Raw genomic sequence first — 22,518 nt, 5'->3', positions numbered from 1 at the left:
TGACCTGACTGAACTTTGTTGAAATGATCCACTCTTTTTTTTCCATGAAATTGTTTTTTGTTTAGCCTTCAACGGCAAATTCATCCTAATTTCACCTGCTGTTGCAGCAAGATTTCAATTAGATTGTAGGAGTGACATTCTCCTGGCATGGCTTCTGTGATTATAGCAGACAGCAAGACCCACCATCCAAGGTAGCTAAGTGGTCTGGCACACAGTAGCTCTCAGCTATTGTATCCAGTCCTTGTAGATAGGAAGGGTGCAGTTGTTCCAGACTGTGAAAACAATGTCATTTAGAGTGATATAATCCCTTTTTTGTACACACTCCTGAAGAATTATTTCCCAAGAAGCAAAAATTAAAGAATACAAATGGTAAATGGACTGTACTTATATAGCACCTTTCTATCTTATCGCGATACTCAAAGCGCTTTATACTACATGTGCCCTCATTTACCCATTCATACAGCACTCTACTATATCTATACAGAGAATAATCAGTGCTTTATCATGTTCATTCATGGATGTGACACATATCACACACACATTTTATTTTTGTGAAAATTCTTAACAGAAGAGCACTCTGATACAAGAACACAGCCTTTTATCTACCATGGATTACAATCATTTCTAAGCAAAAATCAGTCTTCTTTCACTCGCCCAAACTAATCTAAATTACCACATGTATCAGTCAGACCACGATGTACTCACAACAGATCACAAGAACCACTCATCTAACCTGGACCACATGCCAGCCTCTGTCACCCCATGTTACTCTTCTGAATTTGACCCCATGTGTTTATTCCTATGCACCACAGGCGCCTCCCACAGAGACGTGCACACTGTCTACGATGCAATCTTCTCTGCTTCCCTTCCCTCAGCAGAACCCCATTGTGCCACAGCCCTGTGTGTTTGAAGCTGAGGTAAACCTGCATCCGTGCGGTGTCTCCTCTGCAGATTGTGATCAAAGGTCTGTAAGTGGATTTCTATCTCACCTGATTTCACTTGACAGGTGTATTGATTCATCTCTGGGCCCAAGCCATTTCAGATGTGAAAATGTAGACAAACGTGAAGGATAACTGAAAGAAATGTGCATGTGAGAGTACAGTGTTCAAGTTTCTTTAAATAAGTTTTTAATTTGTATAAACCACTGAGGATATTTAAACTAATTGTGCTTGACTAAATGTTTTAAGTGTCTGTTGTAATTAATTTTGCTCATGAATCTGCTACATTATCCCACATGATATTTCTGGTTGCTGACTAATGTAAACCGCCTTATGTTGGACGTGATGCAGCTATACCCACTACTCCTACAATGCTGCATAATTAATTCATAAATAAAGCCAATCTTATGCTTTCTGTTTTCTTGTAAAAATTCATGCTTGGACCTCATTCATTAGGCAGGCTTCAGCTGCCATGAGTCTGTATCGCATCACCGTAACAGACGGCCTCTGTCAGATGTCATTAGCCAGCAACTCTGTTTCCTTGAGACAGCAGACAGCGCTAAGATCCGTGCAACGCAAGGGAAGAATTACAGACAACAGAAGCCAGAACCACACAGACCCAGTGCACGTACAAATACACATGTATCCGTTTTCATGCCAACCGCCAGAAGCCTGGCTCACAGCAGGATTACTGTAAAAACCTGGAAGGGTTTGTTTTACTTTGGTCCAACGTACTGACTTGAGAGGGCCACGGTTTTATCTGCTTTGTGTAATATAGTACAAAACATAAAAGCAGACAGAACATCAATTTATTTCATATCATAGGTTCATTTTTCTGCTCTGTGATAAATACATCTAAAATCTATATGCCATTATTAATTTAGCCCAAGGTAGATACATGTTTGTCAAAATCACAATGAAAATAAATGTTTGGTTTGACTGTAATGCAATTGTGCATTCATAATACTGGTTTAAAAAAAATGCAGCAACATAGTTTGCCTAAACAGGTTGTCATGTGCCAAGAAGTCTACTTATGGTAAGTGGATGTTGACCAGTTGGATTATTTTTTCTTTGGCTGCAATCAGTTTTAGTCTGAGCCTTCACCTTCTGTTCGTACTCTTATCACCATTAATGAGCTTTTCCCCCACATAAAGTTTAAAGATTCTCTACCTGTTATGTCCAACGTGCAATAACATTGAAAATGTAAATTTTCTGATATTATGTTCCAAGACCAAACAATTTATCTGGAATGACTATGGCTCTTGGGTGTTTTGGTGGATGCTGTTCCATAGAAAAATATTGTGTGTGTAAAAGACTGTGGTCTTTAATACAGATTATACATTTTGCATTTTGAGCAACATGCTTAAAATGAGATTCTACTGAAAGACTTTGAACAAGCAGAAGGTAAAAGAGCCGTTTACCCTACTAGTAATTACATTACATTACCCCTAGAGTCCAGGGTCTAAGTTCATGGTCAAAAATACAGTTGTGTGTCATTCACATAGAGGCAGGAAAGCAAAACTTATCTGAAGGTTTTATCTGGAATCGGTGGTCTGAAGGCAGAGCAGACATCTTCAGGCATGAGGCATCAGACAACCACAGCAAAAAAAAAAAAATTTAAATCAAATAAAAGCACAGGTTCAAAATTAGTTTAAATAAATTATTTTAAATGATTTAGCACCTGCTGCAGCAGGTTGGGGGTGAACTGTCTATAAGGAGCATCAGGATATTTCCTGATGGCCTGGCCGTTCGCCGAGGTGGACAAAAGGCTCGGTTCCGGTCGTGCTTGATTAAAATAAACAATGAGCAGCAAGGATTGCTTATTTAAACTATTAAAGTAGAGCATTTAAATTTAAATTGTTTATTTATACAGAAGGAGGGAGATTGGGAGTGATGAGTGTGAGCGGCAGAGAGCTGCTGGTGAGCAGGCAGAGAGCAGAGAGCATGACAGGCTGCAGGAGGGAGCTTCTCCCTGCACCTGTGGGCTGCACACAGGTGCAGCAGGTGCTAAATCATTTAAAATAAGTTATTTTAAATAAACAACCTATGCCGCTTGTGCGGCTCATCCATCAGTCAGCAAAATTGTGTGTCATGTCCAATCTTACTTCGAAAAACCGCAAAAGAGCGAGTCTGCAAAAGTCGAACCGCAAAGTAGCGAGGGACTACTGTACAATCAAATCCAAGTTATTGTATTTTATCAGTTTGCCAATATGTCTTCCGACTGCACATATTTGGTAAAGAGATAACCTTGAAATATCTTCTCAAAACTATGACTTAACTGACACAATACAAACAGTGCTTATCTCAAGAGGGAACAGAAAGAAAGGAAGGAAACAGGTTACTCAAGAATATTGTTTTAAGATTCTGTTGGATGACATCAATCATCTTTTTTTTAAATGTTGACTATCAAAGATCCCTCAACACACCCACAGGCTGCACACATATGAAAGGATGAGTATTATAAATGCCCCTTGTCATAACTTAGATGAGGTTACTATACCAACCACTAAATTATGCAGCAGCCCTTGAGCAACAGATTGTGGGGAAAATAAAGTTACATACACTTCGCACTGAAAATCTAAAGTGCTCATAGCCACAGTAAATGAGACCAGAGAGAGTTTTAGGGTCTAAAAATGTATTTGTAAAAAATATATATATATATATATGTATGGTCTCATAGCACATATTTAATGAAAGTTAAAAATATGAATTGCAAACCAGGAACAACACAAAACATGACACAGCCCTTATCTCCTGCAAAATACTATTTGTCTAACTGTTAAATCTCATGATCATAATCCTTTTTTTATGTTGACTTGAAATACGCATCACATCACAAAACACAAACAATTCACATTTTCAGAATAAATATGTCAAAATTTGCAAGAAAACATGCATTAAAATCACCATCTCACCTGATAGCTACCTATGAATAAAGAAGTTCCCCCATTTCTTGAGCAAATAGTTGACCAGCTTTGACACACACTGAAGAATTGGACATTAATTCTAATTCAAGTGAGTTGAAAACACACATACGTATATGTGTAAAAGTGGTTTTTCACTTTTTTTTTATTTTTATTATTTGCTGAATAAATTGCAAATTGAATAGTTTAGACAACTGACACATTAAATAGTTGCTGTAACATTAATTTAAAATAGAATAACTTTACAACAAAACAAAAAATATATATATATATTGTACTGTTTCCTGAAAAAGTTCTGCTGAACTACTGACCAGAGAAAATCATAGGTCATTACCAACATTACCAAAGAAAAAGGGATAACACATTTTTTCCACTTTAGCAACAACAAAAAAAAAGTTAAATCTAGTTTACTCAGTTTTCTGTTTTGTTGGACCTGACATATACATATGCTTGTACCCTTGGATACAGTTTTAAACACAAATATATAGGTCATATCTTGTCTACATGTTACGTTGTTTTGCTAAAAAGCAATCAAGGTAAACCAAACACTGTCTTGCTAACATTTGCAGTTCAGAAAATCAGTCTCTGCAGTATTTAATGACACTTCCAGCTTCACTATTCAGACACGCCTGATACACTTAATTACCTGAGTTGTAATGGTTTAGGAAGAAAGTAATGAGATTTCTGCAGCAAGGACAGAGACATAATCCATCCATGGAGCCAACTGTGCTCGTCCCAAACAGAACTTGGTTTAGAACATTTAGTTTAATTTGTAGACCTGAGTGTAAATGTGTTTATTCGAAGGTTGTTTCTTCAACTGACTGTGTTCAAACACCAATCTTTACATAAAACATATGATCAATATGTATCACAGAACAATTTTACATGGACCCAAGAGTCAAAGCAACACCTCGGTGAATACAAACCTGTATAAAAAAAATTGCTTAAATAATGGAAAAAAAAATGGATGGGAAAAATGAAAAAAAAAATCAGACAGTTTAAATTACAGATTAGGATAGATGACATATTACATATAACGGTGCAGCTGCTGATGGATACATTTGCTCCATTCACTCGTCAGGATACGTTTCTCTGTCTTGCCCCAGACAACCAAAACAACAAAAACACTGTGTAACTCCTATTCATTTGAAAGTCTTGCTCAAAAAAAAAAAAAAAAAAAAAAAAGCCATTAAGGCTACCTTGCATTCTTTGTTCAGTCCTAATTTAGAAAAACATATTCTCAATAATAATAATGTGTTATGTATTGTCATCATTGTATGTTCCCATACAATTGTGGAAATGGCTCTCTGCTTTTAACCCATCTACCACCAGGTGGAGCAGTGGGCGGCTACGGAGGGTGCCCGGGGAGCAACTGGGGATAGGGTGTCCAGCTCAGAGACAGCATAAGATGTGCAATGATCGAACCCAGGACCTTCGGATCCCGAGTTGGCTGCCCTGCCCCTACACCATCTCGGCCCCCTAACACTACAAATATTCACTATTCGTGTCCCTCAGCAATGGGGACTTTGGTGTACAGTACCACTTGTGTTCCCTCATTTCATATTTAACAGTAAAAAAAAAAATCCTTGTGGACGGACTGAACACAGCAAATGTTAAATTTAAGCCCTTTTGATAAAACATTCAACTAAAATATAGACGTTAAAAAATTGCCCATGTCTCCTTTAAGAATATTAAATTATTGCTACTCCATGAACAATGGTTAGGTGTTATTTGCCAAAATACACAAAAAAGTATCTTATTTTATGTGTTGTTTCATGCACATAGTTAAAAAATAAACACATTTTTTGAAAACTATAAAATCTGTTGAAAGGTCCAGATGTCTGTAGGTCTTTTATAAAAGCATTTTTGCCAAATATTTTGGAAAGGCACCAACACAAGTAAACAAATACAGACCACAGCTTTAGCAATTTGCAGTGTTTTTTTTGTTTGTTTTTTTTTATTCGTAAATGTAATTATCAAATTATTTGGCTACAGTTAACCATAAATAATTACTTCAGTTTTACTCATATTATACATTTGAATGTATATGTAAAAAACAAAACAACAACAAACAAAAAAACAAACACCATAAGCGATTTCTTTCATGTTAACAAAAGAAAAGTTTTCTTTGCTTGAATTGGTTCACCCATAAAAAATAAAAATAATAATAATAAAATATATATATATATATTTAGAATACTTATGATAATTTGCTCATACAAACTGCACATGTGATGTAGGGCATTTCATTTTCATTTGGCTCAGGTTAACAGAAAATGGCCCCAAAAAATAGCCCACAATCTCTGCTTCAGTCTGGAAGACATCACTGGAGTGAATGAAATTAAATCAATAACATTAATAAATATATGTTTTCATCTCAGTGTATTAGATGTTGACTTCTAAAGCCATGCAACATTTAACAGTCATTAGATCAACGGGTTTGCGACTAAAAAGTGTGTTCGAATTCATGACAAATCGAATAGAGCCAACATTTTAATTCATTTTATTTTTGAAGACACATCAGAGAACATAGACCTCAGGTTTAAATATGCGCTCGGATAAAAAAAAAAATCATTGGCTGAAACTCAATTAAGTTAAGGACAAGAGAGCACGCCTGCAAGTAGCTGTCATCCATTACAAGACTATAATAATGACATATAAATGCAATTAATATGACTGATGGGAGGCAACATTCTGGCAATCATCTACCTACTTCATCATCATTGCGAGTTTGGCAAATTCTAGTAGATCAGTGCATGTAATGAAGAAAGCACTAAGGAATAGATTCATCATCAGGTTGTCCTGCAGTTATATTCATAATAAATCATTTGACAGCATTCAACAAGTGCAAATAGGAATACAAGCACCAAATAAAAGTAAATATTTGAAGGAAAAAAAAAAAGTCACGTGTTTATATTGTAATTTTTATCAAAACATGAGATGTAAAGCAGTTGATCACACATTTATATCAGACATATAATTTAACATTTATATTTTACATAAACCTATACAGTTGGCTTACTACTCAGCGTTAGGTCATTTTCTGTTAAACACATTTATATAAGCTATGACATCAACATATTTTAACCTATTATTTCGGCTTTTCCGTCTTCAGGGGTCGCCACAGCGAGTTATCTTCCTTCAGCTCACTCTGTCCTCTGCATCCTCTGTCCTCACTCCAACTACCTCCATGTCCTCTCTTAACTGCATCCATATCGCCTCTTTGTCTTTTTCCTGGCAGCTGTATTTCTAACATCCTTCTACCAATATACCCACTGTCCCTCTGGGCGTGTCCAAACCATCTCAGTCTGGCCTCTCTAACTTTATCTCCCAGTTGTTCAACCTGCGCTGTACCTCTGATGATCTCATTCCTAATCGTATCCATCCTTGTCACTCCCAAGGAGAACCTCAACATCTTCATTTCTGCTACTTCCAGTTATTTCCACTTTCTTTATTCAATGCCACTGTCTCCAAACTATACAACATGCTGGTCTCACCACTGTCTTGTAAACTTTCAATTTGACATTTGCTGATGCTCTTTTGGCACAAGTCATTTATTTTCTCCATCCGCTCCATTCTGCCTGGACTCTCTTCTTCACTTTTTTACCACAATTCTGATTTTCCTGGACGATGGACCCTATTTGAAGTCTTGCACCTTTGTGATCTCTGCTCCTTGTAGCCCCATTTTGGCAGCACAATGGATCAGTGGTTAGCACTGTTGCCTCACAGCAAGAAGGTCCTGGGTTCAATCCCCAATTGGACCTGGGTTCTTTCTGTGTGGAGTTTGCATGTTGTTCTCGTGCTTGCGTGGGTTTTCTCCGGGTACTCCGGTTTCCTCTTAAAGACCAAAAACATGCATGTTAGGCTGCCTTCAGGCCCAGACCTCCCTTGCAAAAGAGATCTGTGATCTCAATGGTATTTGCCTGGTTAAATAAAGGTTAATAAATAAATATTATTTTTCATCTGCCTTCTTCGCATTCACAAACGTACTCTGGCTTATTACGTCTGACTTTCATTACTCTTCTTTCAAGTGCATACCATCACCTCTCCAAGTTCTCCTCCACCTGTTCCCTGTTCTCATCACAGATCACAATGTCATCTGCAAACGTCATAGTCCACGGGGATTCCTGCCTGACTTCATCTGTTAGTCGGTCCATCACCAGAGCAAACAAGAAGGGGCTCAGAGCCGATCCTTTATACAGTCCCTTCTACAGATTTTACAGAATGATTGTTTGAATAATTTTATTTACTCAAATGTTAAAAATATTAAAAGACACTGTCAGCGCTAATGTAGCGCAACATTGCCTGGGGCGTGGAGGCATCAAAACTAACTTGGATTTGCTTGTGTTGACAGTAGCTGACAAAAAGGATCTGTTCTGAGTCTGACATGGTATATCTAAAGTTTGACTAAGTGATGAGAACAAGAAACTCCATTCATTTAGTTTTTAAAGCTGTCTCATTACAGAGTCAACAGTACATTTGTCATCACACAATTGGACTAATGGATAGAAAGCACACAGTACACATCCTGATAGGAGATGGCATTTCTTGTTTCTAAACAGACACAGATTTCCATTCATGTGATAAGTTCCACACTGTTTATTTAGTTTGCATTTTTGATCCACAATGTAGCAAATATTACTTTATAAACAAGTGGAAAAAATGTTTTCTCTGATGTGGAGAACAGACAATTACTGACGATTGTGTAGCAATGATATTAATGGTTTCATTATGAATTATTTTTTTGAAAAAAGTTATACTGCAGAGTTTAAAAAGTCAAGCGGCGTTGTTAATTGGAAATGTGGAAGAAACAAATTTGTTAAATATGTGCATATGAATTTGCTTGAATAATGAATCTGACAACTGGGAAAACAAAATTTCCACAACATGAAGAAACTTAACTTTTGGTTCAAGACAGATGATAAGGAATGATCATCATGGCCCCAGAAATGTGACTAAATTATTCAAAGAGATAACATTAGCAACAAATCAGACATGCAAACGTGTTTTTCAGACTCCCCCTGAATGTGTTATGCTGTATCACAATTAAACAGATTAAACGAGAATGTATGTCTCAAAGACCGAGCATGTACGCTGTTAACATTTTGTTTTATTAAGCTAGGACATTTGCCATCTTCAGCTTTAATCAATTTATTGTAGATAATTTCAAACATATTTCAAAGATCGAACTCAATATATTCCAATAAGTATTGATTTACTGATAAATTAATTTAAACAAACACAAATTTGCTGCATGGTACTTTAATGTGCATACTTGTATGTACAAATCAGAAAACATCACCTTTGAAGACCAAATTAGCTCAGTCACATAAGTAAGGCTAAATGTTGTCAGATCATTGCTAATCTGGAGCCAAATAAAATAAGATAGAGATGCATACAGTGTCCTCTGTAACAGAACGAATGCAAAAAACAACACAAGGATAGCATACCAATGTGTGTGCATAAACCTACAGTGTGTGAGGGTGAACCCCAATTTTCACCTCAAGGCTTATCATAAGTGCATTGAAAGCACCTCTATTCAGCTCGACTGCTTCTGTATAAAGGAAAAGACTAAATACAACAGGAAGCATATTCTGAACGTGTAAATAAAACAGTGTGGTGTTTGATAATGACACAAAAACACATTGCACAGAAATAGTCTTACGTACAGCAGATGGTTTCCAAGCTTTTACTATGAATGTTCACATCAATAGAACAATTTTGAACAGCTAAATTGTGTGAATTATTAACACATTAAGGATGCTGAAGTCATTACATTTTTTTTTCGGTAAATTTCTAAATACGCACAATGCCTCCTTTAACTAAAAGCTCTGGTTATACTAATATGGATACTTTGTAAATCACATTTACAAACGTTTTCTATTTCAGATTTGAACCATTCAAACGATCAACAAAAAATAAAAGACCCCCCCCCCCCGACTAAAGTGGCGTTAATGTCAAAAGTTATGAAATATCAAAAATAAAAAAGGAAAAACATACCAAGCATGGCTAAATATACTAAAAATACATATGTTGCTCATTTTATCTTTTAACACTTTCCAATTTATCTAAAATATTCTCATTTTCAGCCTATGTATGATGCAAAAAAAAAGTTTGTTTATTTCTAACAAGAATATAGTTCAGCATGTACATAAAAAAAAAGATATTATAGAATTATCAGAACTTTGGAAAACAGTCATGACAAATTATGTTTACCTTCACCAAAAATAATTTGCATGTGGGTGAAAGGTTCAAATACAGCACATTATGTTAAATCTGTAAAATATGTGTGTTATTGTGGACAGCGCCTAAGTAAACATACCATTCCCTTCATTACATTATAAAGCTGACAGCATATTTAGAATGACTTGTACCGGTATTAGAGACATTTAAAATCCTAGTTTTGTTTAGGATAAGCCAACATTATCTGAACTGATTACTAGGAAAGAATACGTATTTTAAAACAAGTGTCCTTGTGCAGATAAAGTCACTTCCACCAGCCACCAGGGACTCCAACTGATGCGGATGACAGAGCATTAAAAAAAAGTGGGAGGTAACACATTGGTTGAGGAGAGATTAATGGGCACACTTTATCTGAGAGGAAATCTCAGTGACTGTACAGCTCGGAGGGAATGCAAATAGGTACAAACACACGAGCTTAGATAAAGGGTTTAAAGTCTTTGTGGGACCCATGGGGTGTAGTGAGGTGTGTAAAGCTGATTGGATGTTCCCAAGACGCAGAACAAATTCTGGCGGGAATCAAATTTTATGGGTCTTAAATATCATTGAGAACAGCTTATATGAACAATGATTCTCCCTCTCTTTCTGCAGTACACACCCTGCTTGACATGTTTGTTTTTTTTAAGGTAGACTTGTTTGTGATTTCAATAACCCCATTCACAGGGTTAACCAGAACAATTTGACACATTTCATTTCTGAAAAACAAAACAATAATAACAAAATAATAAATTAACTCACTTGCTCATGTTTTTTGCTCATGCATTTTTGTGAAGAAGACAACGGAGATGGTCGTGGACTTCCAACAGAACAAACACACCTACCCCTCCCCGAACAAAAGAGGATTTGCGGTGGAAGTGGTCTCCAGTTACAAGTATTTGGGTGTGCACCTGAATGACAACCTCAGCTGGAGCAACACCACCACCAGCCTGACCAAGAAAGCTCATCAGAGACTCTACTTCCTCAGGCGACTGAGATGAGCTGATCTGGAAAGCTCAGTCCTCACCTCCTTCTACAGGTGTGCAGTGGAGAGCATCCTGTGCTCCAGCATCAACGTGTGGCACTGAGGCTGCACAGCTGCAGAAAGAAAAGCTTTGCAGAGAGTGGTGAAGGCTGCACAGAAGACTGTTGGAGTCAGTCTCCCCACCATCACAGACATCTACACCTCCGGATGCAGGAAGAGGGCCACCTGCATCATGAAGGACCTCACTCACCCAGCACACACACTTTTTGCACTGCTCCCCTCGGGCCGAAGGTTGAAGAGCATTAAGTGCAGAACCACTAGACTGAGGAACAGCTTCTACCCTTAGGCCATTAGACTCATGAATCTCTAATCAGGATTATCACTGTGAAAAAAAAAATCACTGTAATGCTACTTGATTGTTTATGTGTGCTGCTGATTATCCATGCTGCCGATCTCATGTTGCTGATTTATTTCATGTTGCTGTGTTCATTTGTACTCATCTGCTCACACAGACTCATGTTCGTGCTGCTGTTGTTAGGCATATTGTTTTTGCACTATTAAGGGCTTAGCCTATTCTTAGCGTAGTTCTTAGTTCATATTTTAGAACTTATTACTGTTTTTCTTAAAAATATATATTTTTGTTGGATGTAACTGGGACCCTGTGTACACAATTTTGTTCCACCACATGTACCACATGCGATGAAAACGACAATAAAGAACCTTGACCTGAAGGCTACTCCAGCCATCGGCTTGGAATAGACATAAAAGAAGACAGCTTGAATACAGAATCGAGTGCACAGCCATGGACACTCTAATAGAATAAAATATAATAGAATATAATAGAATTGAAAGTTCATCAAACATGCATGACCCTGTATCATACTTTTTTTGTAATTAATATAAATTATCTATTTCTTTTAAACTTATTATGCCAATTTTTTTTTACTATTTATTTTGTTGCCTCAGTGACCTTCCAGCATTACTGCTTACTCAATACAATAAAATAATTATCTACATTTTAAAAAATGAGTTACAGTATTGTAAACCTAAATGGAAACTGTTTCAGGATTCCACATGAACTAAATCCTTTAAGCAGAGAAGCAAGAATAAACTGATGGAATCTATCATTTTTATTGGAATACTTATTAGCAATTTGCTAAATGTATTAACAATACTTTCCGGAGGACTACATGGTATGTGTAAAGCATGTGAACCTGCCAAAAGCAGCTTTAGTCATATGTCACACGGTGTGTTCTCACAGAGCAGGCTGCAATCATCCTGCTCCCAGGTATGCTGGATTTCCATTTCAGCTCTTGTAAGATAAGTTCGAACCTACACACGAGTGGAAGCACTGCCACGGCAGAGGAAATTCAAACCACTTTTTTTTTTTTTTGTAGCCTGATAGCTTTCTCATTCAAATGAACTTCACATTTCTAAGCATCACTGCAACTTCCAAGCAAAAAGCCACATAGGAGCAAACAACCTTGGTTCAATATACAAAACTAAATAACAGAGACGGATCGACTGATTTGCTCAGTGTCACAAAGACTGCTCACTCTCTACGTTATTTTTTGTTTAATGCAATTAAACATTTGTAGCAGTCAGAGCTGGACTTTAAACTTAACTTTTGTTTAGTGACTGAAATGTACTTTATATTTTTTCATTGTGTAGAGACGGCTAAGATAAGAAGAGTTTGCATTAATTTAAATCAACAGCAAAGTTCAAGTTTAAGGCTTGACCTTTTATATTCTTTTCACGTTAATAACTTTTCACAAGGTTTGGAAGAAAATTAAATGTTATTGGAAAGGTTAAAGTTGTTGTTGATGGTGTTTTTAGAATGTTTTATGGTTCATGGATTGTATAGGTTTTCTAAAGCTTTTTAAATAATAGGATCTATGCTGTAAAAAGGCAAATAAAATAGTGTTATGCTTATTCAATTATTCAGGGTGTGACTATGCAATCTAAAATGTATCTTTCCAGAACAATGTAATGAATGTATTGTAGAGGCTAAAGTTAATTTTCATGCTTCAGAAAAGTTTGGATTCAAGATTAAGTTTTCATATTTGCTATTTATGTGATTTCCAATAAGTGATTTGGTTCCATGTTAAGAGTATTAGTTTTCTTAAATTCCCCAAAGGGGAGAAAATATGGTAAACTGCTAAGAAATCAACATATAATGACCACTGTAAAACTTAGTAGCCATTATGTGAATGTGTTTATGTAAATAGGCATTAGTTGTGGTAGAGTACAAGGGACAAAAATGACATTAGGACCTCTGTCTGGAGCCCTATTTGTGTCAGACACATGGGTAAGCCCAAGCAAGCTTTCCATTTGCAGCCTAACTGGATCACCAATGAAAAATGTATGGATAGTCTTAAAATAGGCAACACAAATGAGGTCCATTGAGTTTAACGGATAGAGAAACATAAAGAGCTCACTAAAGGTCCCATTGTAAATACTGCATCAAATGCCCTTGGGCACACCTATTGGCAATTAACAATGGCCCAGTGTGGATACCCCTGTACAATTATATGCCTTTCCTATTTTTTGCAGCCCATTCATTATGAACAGGCTCCATGTAGGTTGGGAAAGGCAAATTTAAAAGTTGCACTTTAAAAACAGTCAAATATTTAACCAGTCTGCTCTCCATGGTTTGTTTTAAAGATATTCAGTGTAAGTTGATGGATTTTACTCAAAGTCCCTGTGTCCCCAATGTCTGGCTTGCATTATAAAACATATTTTACAAAGAGGGCAAATACATTACACAGTTGTTGTCACATGGGGCCTTCTATTATGTGGTTGAGACACACCAGAGAAGCCCAAAGAGCAAAAAAGAGCAACTAAATGGAATTGCTTTTATAAATCAGTGTCACATTATGCATTCATTGTACAGACTAAAAAGCTTCTTTACAGTGTACAAATAGAAAGTCTATGAATCTTTGGGGATCAGCTTGTGGCATGCTCTCCCATGAGCTGCACTGCTCAGGTTGTTTTTTTAAACAAGTTATGAAGATAAGTTGTTGTACACTTACACACTTACTACAGGGTTACGGCTAAAGCGTATTGGAAGTGAAGTTAAAAAGGATAAGAATGACATTATTTAAGTGAGATAAAATTGTATGTATGTATGTATGTATGTATGTATGTATGTATGTATGTATGTATGCATGTAAGTATGGATGTATGTATGGATGTATGTATGGATGTATGTATGGATGTATGGATGGATCAATTGATTTAAACGTAAGGAAATGTTGAGGTTACCAAACAGTCATTTCTAGTCTTTTTCTTTTTTTTTCTTCTGAGAGTAACATAAGGACAACTGTGCATGATTTTGCTTTGCATAAATAAGACAAATAAATGAAAGAAAGAGTTGGTGCATTCATTAAAGGCATTTACATAACACTCTTTGTTTCCTCTGTCAAAGACAACCACAATGTGCCTCTCAGCAACCGTAAAGATCAAATGATTATCTTGAGATCAAAGCTGGCCACCAGTAGCAGAAAGCAAGAAAGGAGATGCTGTTGAAGAAAAAAAACAATATACAGATCCTGCAAAGGACAACTAGCATGTGCCACTTGTTATAGATTATTTATAATTTATTTTCTTAGGTGAAACACTGTTAAACAAGGAAAAATAATAATCGTATGATATTTGTCTTGCATGCAAAACCAAAACAATCATGAGTTCTCTCTTCTTTAAAGATCCTCTGATACGATTCTTGCAGATGAAAGAACACTATATATTTGAAATGTTTTACACAAAACATTAAAAGGCAACAAATATTTTATTGTTTCTATGAGTTACTTTCTTACCATAACAGTTTTCAGTGGTAAGAAAAATCCTCCTATATTAATCCTACAGGATGAACATAATATCACAAGTTATATTGATGATCATTGTTTAACTACATCATTAACCAAAGCGATAGCAAGAAAGAAAGAAAAAAAATCACAACGGGGGCAGACTGAATGTGTAATTTATTATCCAAAGAGTGCCATTAATAATAATGATGGCGAAAAGAAGAACTGGATACAGATGTAAATATTGGGGAAAAAAGGGGGATTATTAGCAAAAGATAACCTGATAAACAAGTCAGTCAGTTTTGATGGAAAGTTTCATGAACAGGGCACTTTCACCTGCTTCGAATGTTATCAGCCATTAAATGGCCCTTATTAGGTGTTATGATCCCCATATGTAGTGGTCAGAGTACCCCTCCTGTACCTCCTAGTGGGTTTAAAGTTACGTTGTTAGCGATGATAATAGGCTCTATTTTTAGCTTTGTTACCGCTCATAGTAGCTTCATGTGGTTAGGTTTAGAGTAAAGGGTCTGGCGGTTAGGTTTAGGGTCTTGATTAGCTTTAGGGTCTTGGTTTAGGCACAAGAGTAAGGGGGTCACCTGTAAGCTTACGTTTAGGGAAAGGGTTACATAAGCTGAAAAAAAACAAAAAACAAAGACACTTCCTGGTTTGCCCCTGTGCAACGCTACCTATTATCAGCAATAATAACGTACCTTTAAACCTACTAGGAGGTAGGTGGGACAGTCTCACCGCTACATATGGGGATGATAACAACTAATAACAGCCATTTAATGGGCTGATAACATCCGAAGCCGCTCGCACTTTTTAATGCTTTTTTGTTGGAATTGAAATGTCGCTTTCCTGTAATGCGGGATATGATTAAATCACAAAAAGCAGGCCTCATTTTCATTGTTGTTGGTCAAATATAGATATTAAATCATTCAAAAATGATTTGTCTGATTGCAACAACTCTAAACCACACTGGGTTTTTAAAAACTTAGTTCTCAATTGTTGTAAAGTTGCATCAATAAAGTTAATTAGGTTATAGGGTAAAATGCTTAAATCCCTGTATTCTCAAATTAAAAACATGAAATATTTTCCTTTTCGCCTACAGACTTTTCTTCCCGCTCTATTTGTTGTCATACAGTGTGAAACAGAACCCTGGTATAACATCAAACTGGGCTCTAGTACAGTGTGTATCTGTTCTGCACCACAGGGAAGAGAGTCCTGTGCATTAGCTTTTAACTTTATGACTACAGCTTTTAATCTCCCATCACTAAGCAAGCTGAGTTCGTTGTTAACTTTTGCTCACTGAGTTACAGCGAGGAGATGGAGTGAGCAAAAATGCTCAACAAGCCAGAGTGTGATAAGCTGCCTGAAAAAGCCGAAAGGGGAAAAAAAAAAAAATTGCTTGAAAATGGAAAGTAAAGACTGAGCCCAAACGATGGATAGAGGTGCTAAAGAACAAAAGATATCTGAAAGCTTTCAATCTTGCATTAAGTGCCAGAAGGTTTTTAGAATGTTGAACTTTTAATGAGGTGTTTACAGAGTCAAACATCTTGCCAAAAGGTATTGATTTTCACCCAGTCCCATAACGCCGCTTAAAATGAAGAAAACTATCTGCTGTGACGAAGTATAGCAGAATAGAAGGATCTCAGTTGAGTTTGTAATTGTTTTATGCTACAAACCTAAATGATTGTACACCTCTTTTTAAACCTGCATTAACTGCCTGTTTTTAAACTGAAATAATGCTGTGGCAGAATAGCAGTGATAAAGGTCAGGCTATGAGACAAGTGGGTAAATCTAATGCACAGGCTTTTAGAAAACAGGAGTATTTGCATCATTAAAGTGATTTAGTTATTGAATAAACTGTTATCATTGTATACTACCATTTAGGAAAAGAACAAAGAAAAGCAGAAAGGGGAAGGGAAAGCAGTGCTGTACACTTCCTTCGCATTGCCCTTTCTACTCATCCATTCTCTGTGACACCTTGGTAATAAATCAAAGCTGAATAGGCGGGCAGGAGAGGGAAGGAGACTCGTGGTCCTTTTCCCCTTTTCCAATAACCTCTGACGCTAGTTTGACAAAACAATTGGAGATCTAACAGTATATTGGAAACAAGACAAGACTATGATCATTAAGGTTTATTTGCATCTGGCAATAAATGAGCAAGTAAGCATTTCCTTGCATAAAAGATAGCATGAAGATATTTAGTCTGTTCAGACATGGACACCATATGAAAACAAAAAGTTCAATTGATAGCAAATTGGCTTAAGATATGTACATCATTTGTTGTCACATGGTACATATAAGCAGCTTAGCATTGCCATTAAAAGAGTCCAAAACATAACCGGAGTTGATTTGAATATGAAAAAGCAAAGTGGCCTTTTGGGATAAATTCAATGTTGTGTCATCAAATGTATTAAAGGACTCTGTCACACGTAAGATGCAATCATAACGATGGACGCTGTCATCCGATGTCTAAAGTGAAGCCACCTAAAAAGGTGCAACGCTAATGGCTACAGATCTTCGAACACAACACTGTGTGCAATATCACTTGCTCAAATAGGCATCTAGTAAAAAAAACAAAAAAACAACAACTTTTCATGAAATGCAATATTGCTTTAATCAAATATTTAAGGTGTCATCAGCCAGTTTCATTTTTGAGGGGTGTCCACCATAATAATTCCACAGTTTTGTAGATAATAACTCTAAACAGTTGGTGTTTACAAGCCAAGGTGATTTATTTTGACATAATTGGAGTTTAAGTGGGTAATTAAGAAGCATGGTACATGGGCACCAGTGACCCCAGCGACCCGAAAAAGGAAGAAGCGGGTAAAGATGATGGATGGATGGATGGATGGATGGTCAAGATTAGTCATGAGGTTAGGTAATATAATAAGTTGTCAAGTATTCTGACTCATGGTTATTAGTCTTAATGTATTGTGCAGTAGGTGATCAACTTACATAGAGAGCTTTGCTGTGTTTGATCATACTAATCAGTTTTAGGTTCACTTCAGTCATAACTTGTTTTTCATTGATTGCACATTCTCAAAGGATTGGGATATCTTTGATTTGCCCACTTCTGGTTTCAAATGATTCAAGGACAATTTGGTAAGCTTTCCCTTTGACAATAAATAAATAAATAATATGATAATGGTAATCCGGGACAGTGGTAACAAAATGCAAACGTTGCATTTCCTAACATCAAAATTGTTGTCCACAAGTCAAACAATGATGCCAGCAATCGTGCCTGTTTTTAGCCATTTTAGTCAAACATTAAAAGAAAAATACATTAAGTGTATTATTAAATACTATTGCCACATCTTGCATAATCTGTTAATGCTCCAAGTGGGTTGTGAATGAATCTTATCTACTAAAAAACAACTTTTATCTCAATACATCTAAAACTGGCTGATGTATAGCTGTGTATGCTAAAGCTGCTTAGCTGTGGGAACCAACCTAAATCGGACTGACTTCAAAAATTTGTCCTGTAATTACTTTCTGGGAGTTAAAAATAAATTAGCCGTTGACAAAATATATTTTGCTGACAGACAAACAAATGCAAACAGACAGGTAAATCATTATTGCCACTTTGCCTTCAGCAGCAGACAATATTCAAAATAGTCATGCCTTCCCATTCAGGTAAGAAGAAATTGTACTAGAAATACATATTTTTAAATAATCCCCGAATATTTAATTAAACTTTAATTAATAAAATAAATTAAAGAACAAAACTGATGCAACAAAACGGACTGTGACTGAAATACTCATTGAGCTTGACTGTTTTTTCTTCAAATCAGCAACATAGTGTGTTTTTTTTCTAGGTTGTCAATTTCAATAACTTTAATTCAGAGACGAGAACAAACCCACTAATACATCCATCAGAAAAAGCTGTTAAGACGACAGGCATGCATTACTGTCCGAAGAAAATGGAAAGCACAGGGGAGCACAAATTGATGGTTTGGGACACCAGCATTAGCAGACAGGAGAGAATAACCAAAATAAATAAATCACGTATGAGATATGTGATTGAAGTGAAGTGAAAGCTGTGTATGGTGAAGTTAAAAGCTTAGACGATACACTAAACAACAAGAATATTATTTAAATTAGGTTTTGCATTTACAAAGCAGGTGACGTACTGCATGCATTTCCACAATTAAAGCTCGGACTGCGATAAAATGATTTCAAACAGCTTTTCCACAAAGATCGCACATGGCACACACTGTGCCTTCAATATGTATTACTCACAAGGAACTATTAAAGCCTATTACAGCTCCTTCTCTTCTTCCACAGCAGGCAATCATCCACCGAAAGGGTGAAGCAGCAAATTTGCTAGCTGGCTGACTGGGTGGACAGGGAGGCCTTTCTCAACAGTCAACGGCTGTCCTTAATGAGAATAGAAAGTGATTTACTAGCTTAATGCTCCAGCCTTCAGCATGCCTGCCAGCCTTTGCCTCGTGCAGCCAGTTCAGTTGTCTTCCTACAAGGAATGGAACTGGGAGCACTGAGCTATGGAAGAAGAAAAAAAAAAAGGATGATGTCTGGAAACGGCAGTAATGAGACGTTCTCATGACTTCTCAGTACTAGTATCAATGACCTCCGCTGAGCGCTGTGTGTTTGAATTTGTCTTTGTTTTCACCAGGTTTCCATGAGACTGTGCCAAGTGTGTGTGTGTGTGTGGGGGGGGGGGGGTCTGCTCTAAAATGAATGTTAATTGTGTAACACAGAGCATTTTGCATCTGTTGTGTTTCACTTCATCTCGAGTGGCTAAAAGCGTTTAACGGCTTCTGCACTCTGTAAATGCACCAGTCATAAAACCCAACTGTGTGGCTCACAACGTGAAGGGAAACACACGAGGATACAAGCAATGCCTTTTTAGTTTTGTTGTTTGCATCAACGTAAAATACGACAAAGGCAAAGTAAGCAAGCGAGTTCCTCTTTTTTTTTATGTGAAAGTCTACTTCTCTTTCAAAGCAAACATGTCTTTTTTTTTTTTAAAGGAAAAGGCACTTTTCTACTATTATGTCCTCTGTGATTATCCAATCAGCGATGCTACTCTCCAGACCATTTCAGAGCCACTGGCTTTCACGGAGAACTTCGGATGACCTGTCAAAGACCGGCGTTGCACTGCTCTGATTCACAGTTATTATATGGGGAAGAAAGAAGGCACTCTCTCACATGCACACGGATGTGTGGGGGTTCCCCTTTATTTGAGTTTAACCAAAACCACCAAGGATGTCTGCAAAGTGAGAATAAATCGCTCATTTTGTGCATATTCGTGGGGATAAATTGCACTGCTCGATTGGGGCACTGCGCTAAGGGGTATGCATGCATTTTAAACTCATAATCGTGTTGAACCACAAATATGAAAGTCATGAGGGATAGAGGGTGTCACTTCACCATAAGTGAGACAATTTGTTGTACTTCCAGCCGCATCCATCCAGGTGTTAGGTGAGGAAAACTGGTAGAATGCATTTATACACAGGCTTTAAAAAAAGGGGAAATGATTTAACAGCTGATTTTGGAAGCTGTGCACAAAGTGCGCAGCAGCACATGTGCAGCTAGGCTCACACCATCATGGTGATGATGATGGAGGGCAACCATGGTTCTTACCGAGTGTGAAGTAGGGGAGAGCTGTGTTGTCAAGATCATCCATTACAGAAATTCGCCCAGGTAGGTCTGTCCTAACAAACAGCAGGAGTCGGGATTCGCCCCCTCCTCCGGCTCCCGCTCCTCCTCCTCCACCAGGTCCTCCTCCGGTTCCTCCTCCACCAGCAGCCGCACCTGCTCCGGCAGCGCTCCCTCCTCCCGCCGCGCTCGCAGCAGCTCCGCCGGTGAAGCTGAACTCGTTCTCCCGGAGCACGGGCAGGGTAGACACGGTGACGCTCTTCACCTCGCACGGGGTCTCCGCGTCGCCCTCCTTGTCCCTGTCCTCCGCAGGAGACGTGGCCCCCCTGCTCGCACGGAGCGTCGCGGAGCCGGTCAGGAAGAGACCCGCGAGAAGGACGCGGATGTGCGGCGCTGAAAGACTCGCCATCCCGCTCCGCGCGCGTGCTTCTCTCGCTTTGAGTGCGGCTCATAAGCTGTCCGTTCACTTATAGTACAGTCGCTGCAAAGGAGCTCGCGTCCGTCCAGGAGGCGGCAGCACAGGTGGAGCGTCCTCGTTCATCGTCTGTGCGCGCGCTGTGGAAATGGAACGCTTAACTCACAGAAGCACGTGTCATATATATATATATATATATATATATATTTTTTTAAGGGAGTTATCACATGGAGTTGGCACTTTTTAAATAAAGAACATGATTTTAGTTTGTTTTATCAAATGTGTCAGACCAGACTCAAAGAGTAAAATTGAGTTTGTTACATGGCTCTCTGTAAATAATATATCCTCTGTTTAAAAGTTTATACAATTATGCAAACAACAACACAAAAGTAAATAATCCTGACCCATTCATTTACATAATGTCAATGTGTTTCCTGTTAAAATAGCCCCCCCCCCCAGTTTATGCACATATTTCAATTAAGAATTAGGTTTCAATTGCAGTGTTCGCTCAAACTAAAGAAGGCTATATTAATGCCACAGTGAAATAAAAACCCTCGCCTGAAATACGTTTAAATAACGGTGGCGCAACTGGTAGAGCTGCCGCCTCTCAGCGAGCAGGTCCCTGGTTCAAATCCTGGTCCGGGGGCCCTTCTGGGTGGAGTTTGCATGTTCTCTCTGTGCATGCATGGGTTTTCTCCAGTTTCCTCCCACAAACCAAAAACATGCATGTTAGACTGATTGGTAACTCTAAATTGCACCTGGGTGTGAGTGAGAGAGTGAATGTTTGTTTGTCTGTATGTGGCCCTGTGATGGACTTGCAACCTGTCCAGGGTGTACCCCGCCCCTCACACAGTGATTGCTGGAAATGGGCACCGGCGACCCCCGTGACCCAAACTGGAAGAAGCGGGTAAAGATAATGGATGGATGGATGGATGATAGAGATATAGTTGTTTTGGTCAAACCTTGAAACTAACACTGTGCACAATCACATAATATTTTGAGATATCATGCTCAGAGTAAGCTAAATGTTTTGAGAGAGTCTCTTCAAACCACATCATATTTTAGCTCTAAAGCTGTAAAATTGACCGATATAGCCATTGTTGTGTTGGCTAATGTTAGTTACATCAGGTGTGGTGGCCATCTTGAAATGGGGTGACTCCAACAGGTAATCAGTTGAAAATGTACAACCTCTAATTAATTTCTGGATGTTTAATAACACCTGCAATAGATCAGATATATTTTTCTAATAGTCAAAGTTAAGGCCACAGTTTTAAGCAAACATAATGCAATGTTCTGTGCTTGAAGCATGCATTAGGGATAATGCTCAGCCACTACCACGCCAAATTCAAGTTCAATATGTCAGAGTCAGAGTCAGAGTTTCTTTATTGTCATTCGCACCTCATGTGGTACATGTGGTGGAGCGAAATTATGTACACAGGGTCCCAGTTACATCCAACAATAAAATGTATAAGAAAAACAGTAATAACATCTAAGATATGAACTAAGAAAAACATCAACTAAATATACACTAAGCACTCATAACATAAAACATTGAACATCACCACAAACATGAACATGAGTCTGTGAGCAGATGTGCACGCATGAACAC

The 22,518-nt window shown here is 37.7% G+C and overlaps 1 protein-coding gene across 1 annotated transcript in view; it reads right to left on the bottom strand.

Moving 5' to 3' along the window:
* LOC119424522 (astrotactin-2) overlaps positions 1-20,903 on the bottom strand; it is a 320,640-nt gene extending 299,737 nt beyond the window's left edge. Inside the window, exon 1 of the mRNA XM_037692008.1 lies at positions 20,480-20,903. Coding sequence (XP_037547936.1) covers positions 20,480-20,903 — 424 coding nt within the window. The remainder of the gene's footprint in view (positions 1-20,479) is intronic.
* Positions 20,904-22,518: the final 1,615 nt, after the last annotated feature.

Source organism: Nematolebias whitei, chromosome 18, assembly GCF_014905685.2.
Source record: "Nematolebias whitei isolate Nwh7 chromosome 18, NemWhi1, whole genome shotgun sequence".
Lineage (NCBI taxonomy): Eukaryota > Metazoa > Chordata > Actinopteri > Cyprinodontiformes > Rivulidae > Nematolebias > Nematolebias whitei.
The sequence above is the reverse complement of the archived record's forward strand: the minus strand, read 5'-3'. Positions and strand labels throughout refer to the sequence as shown.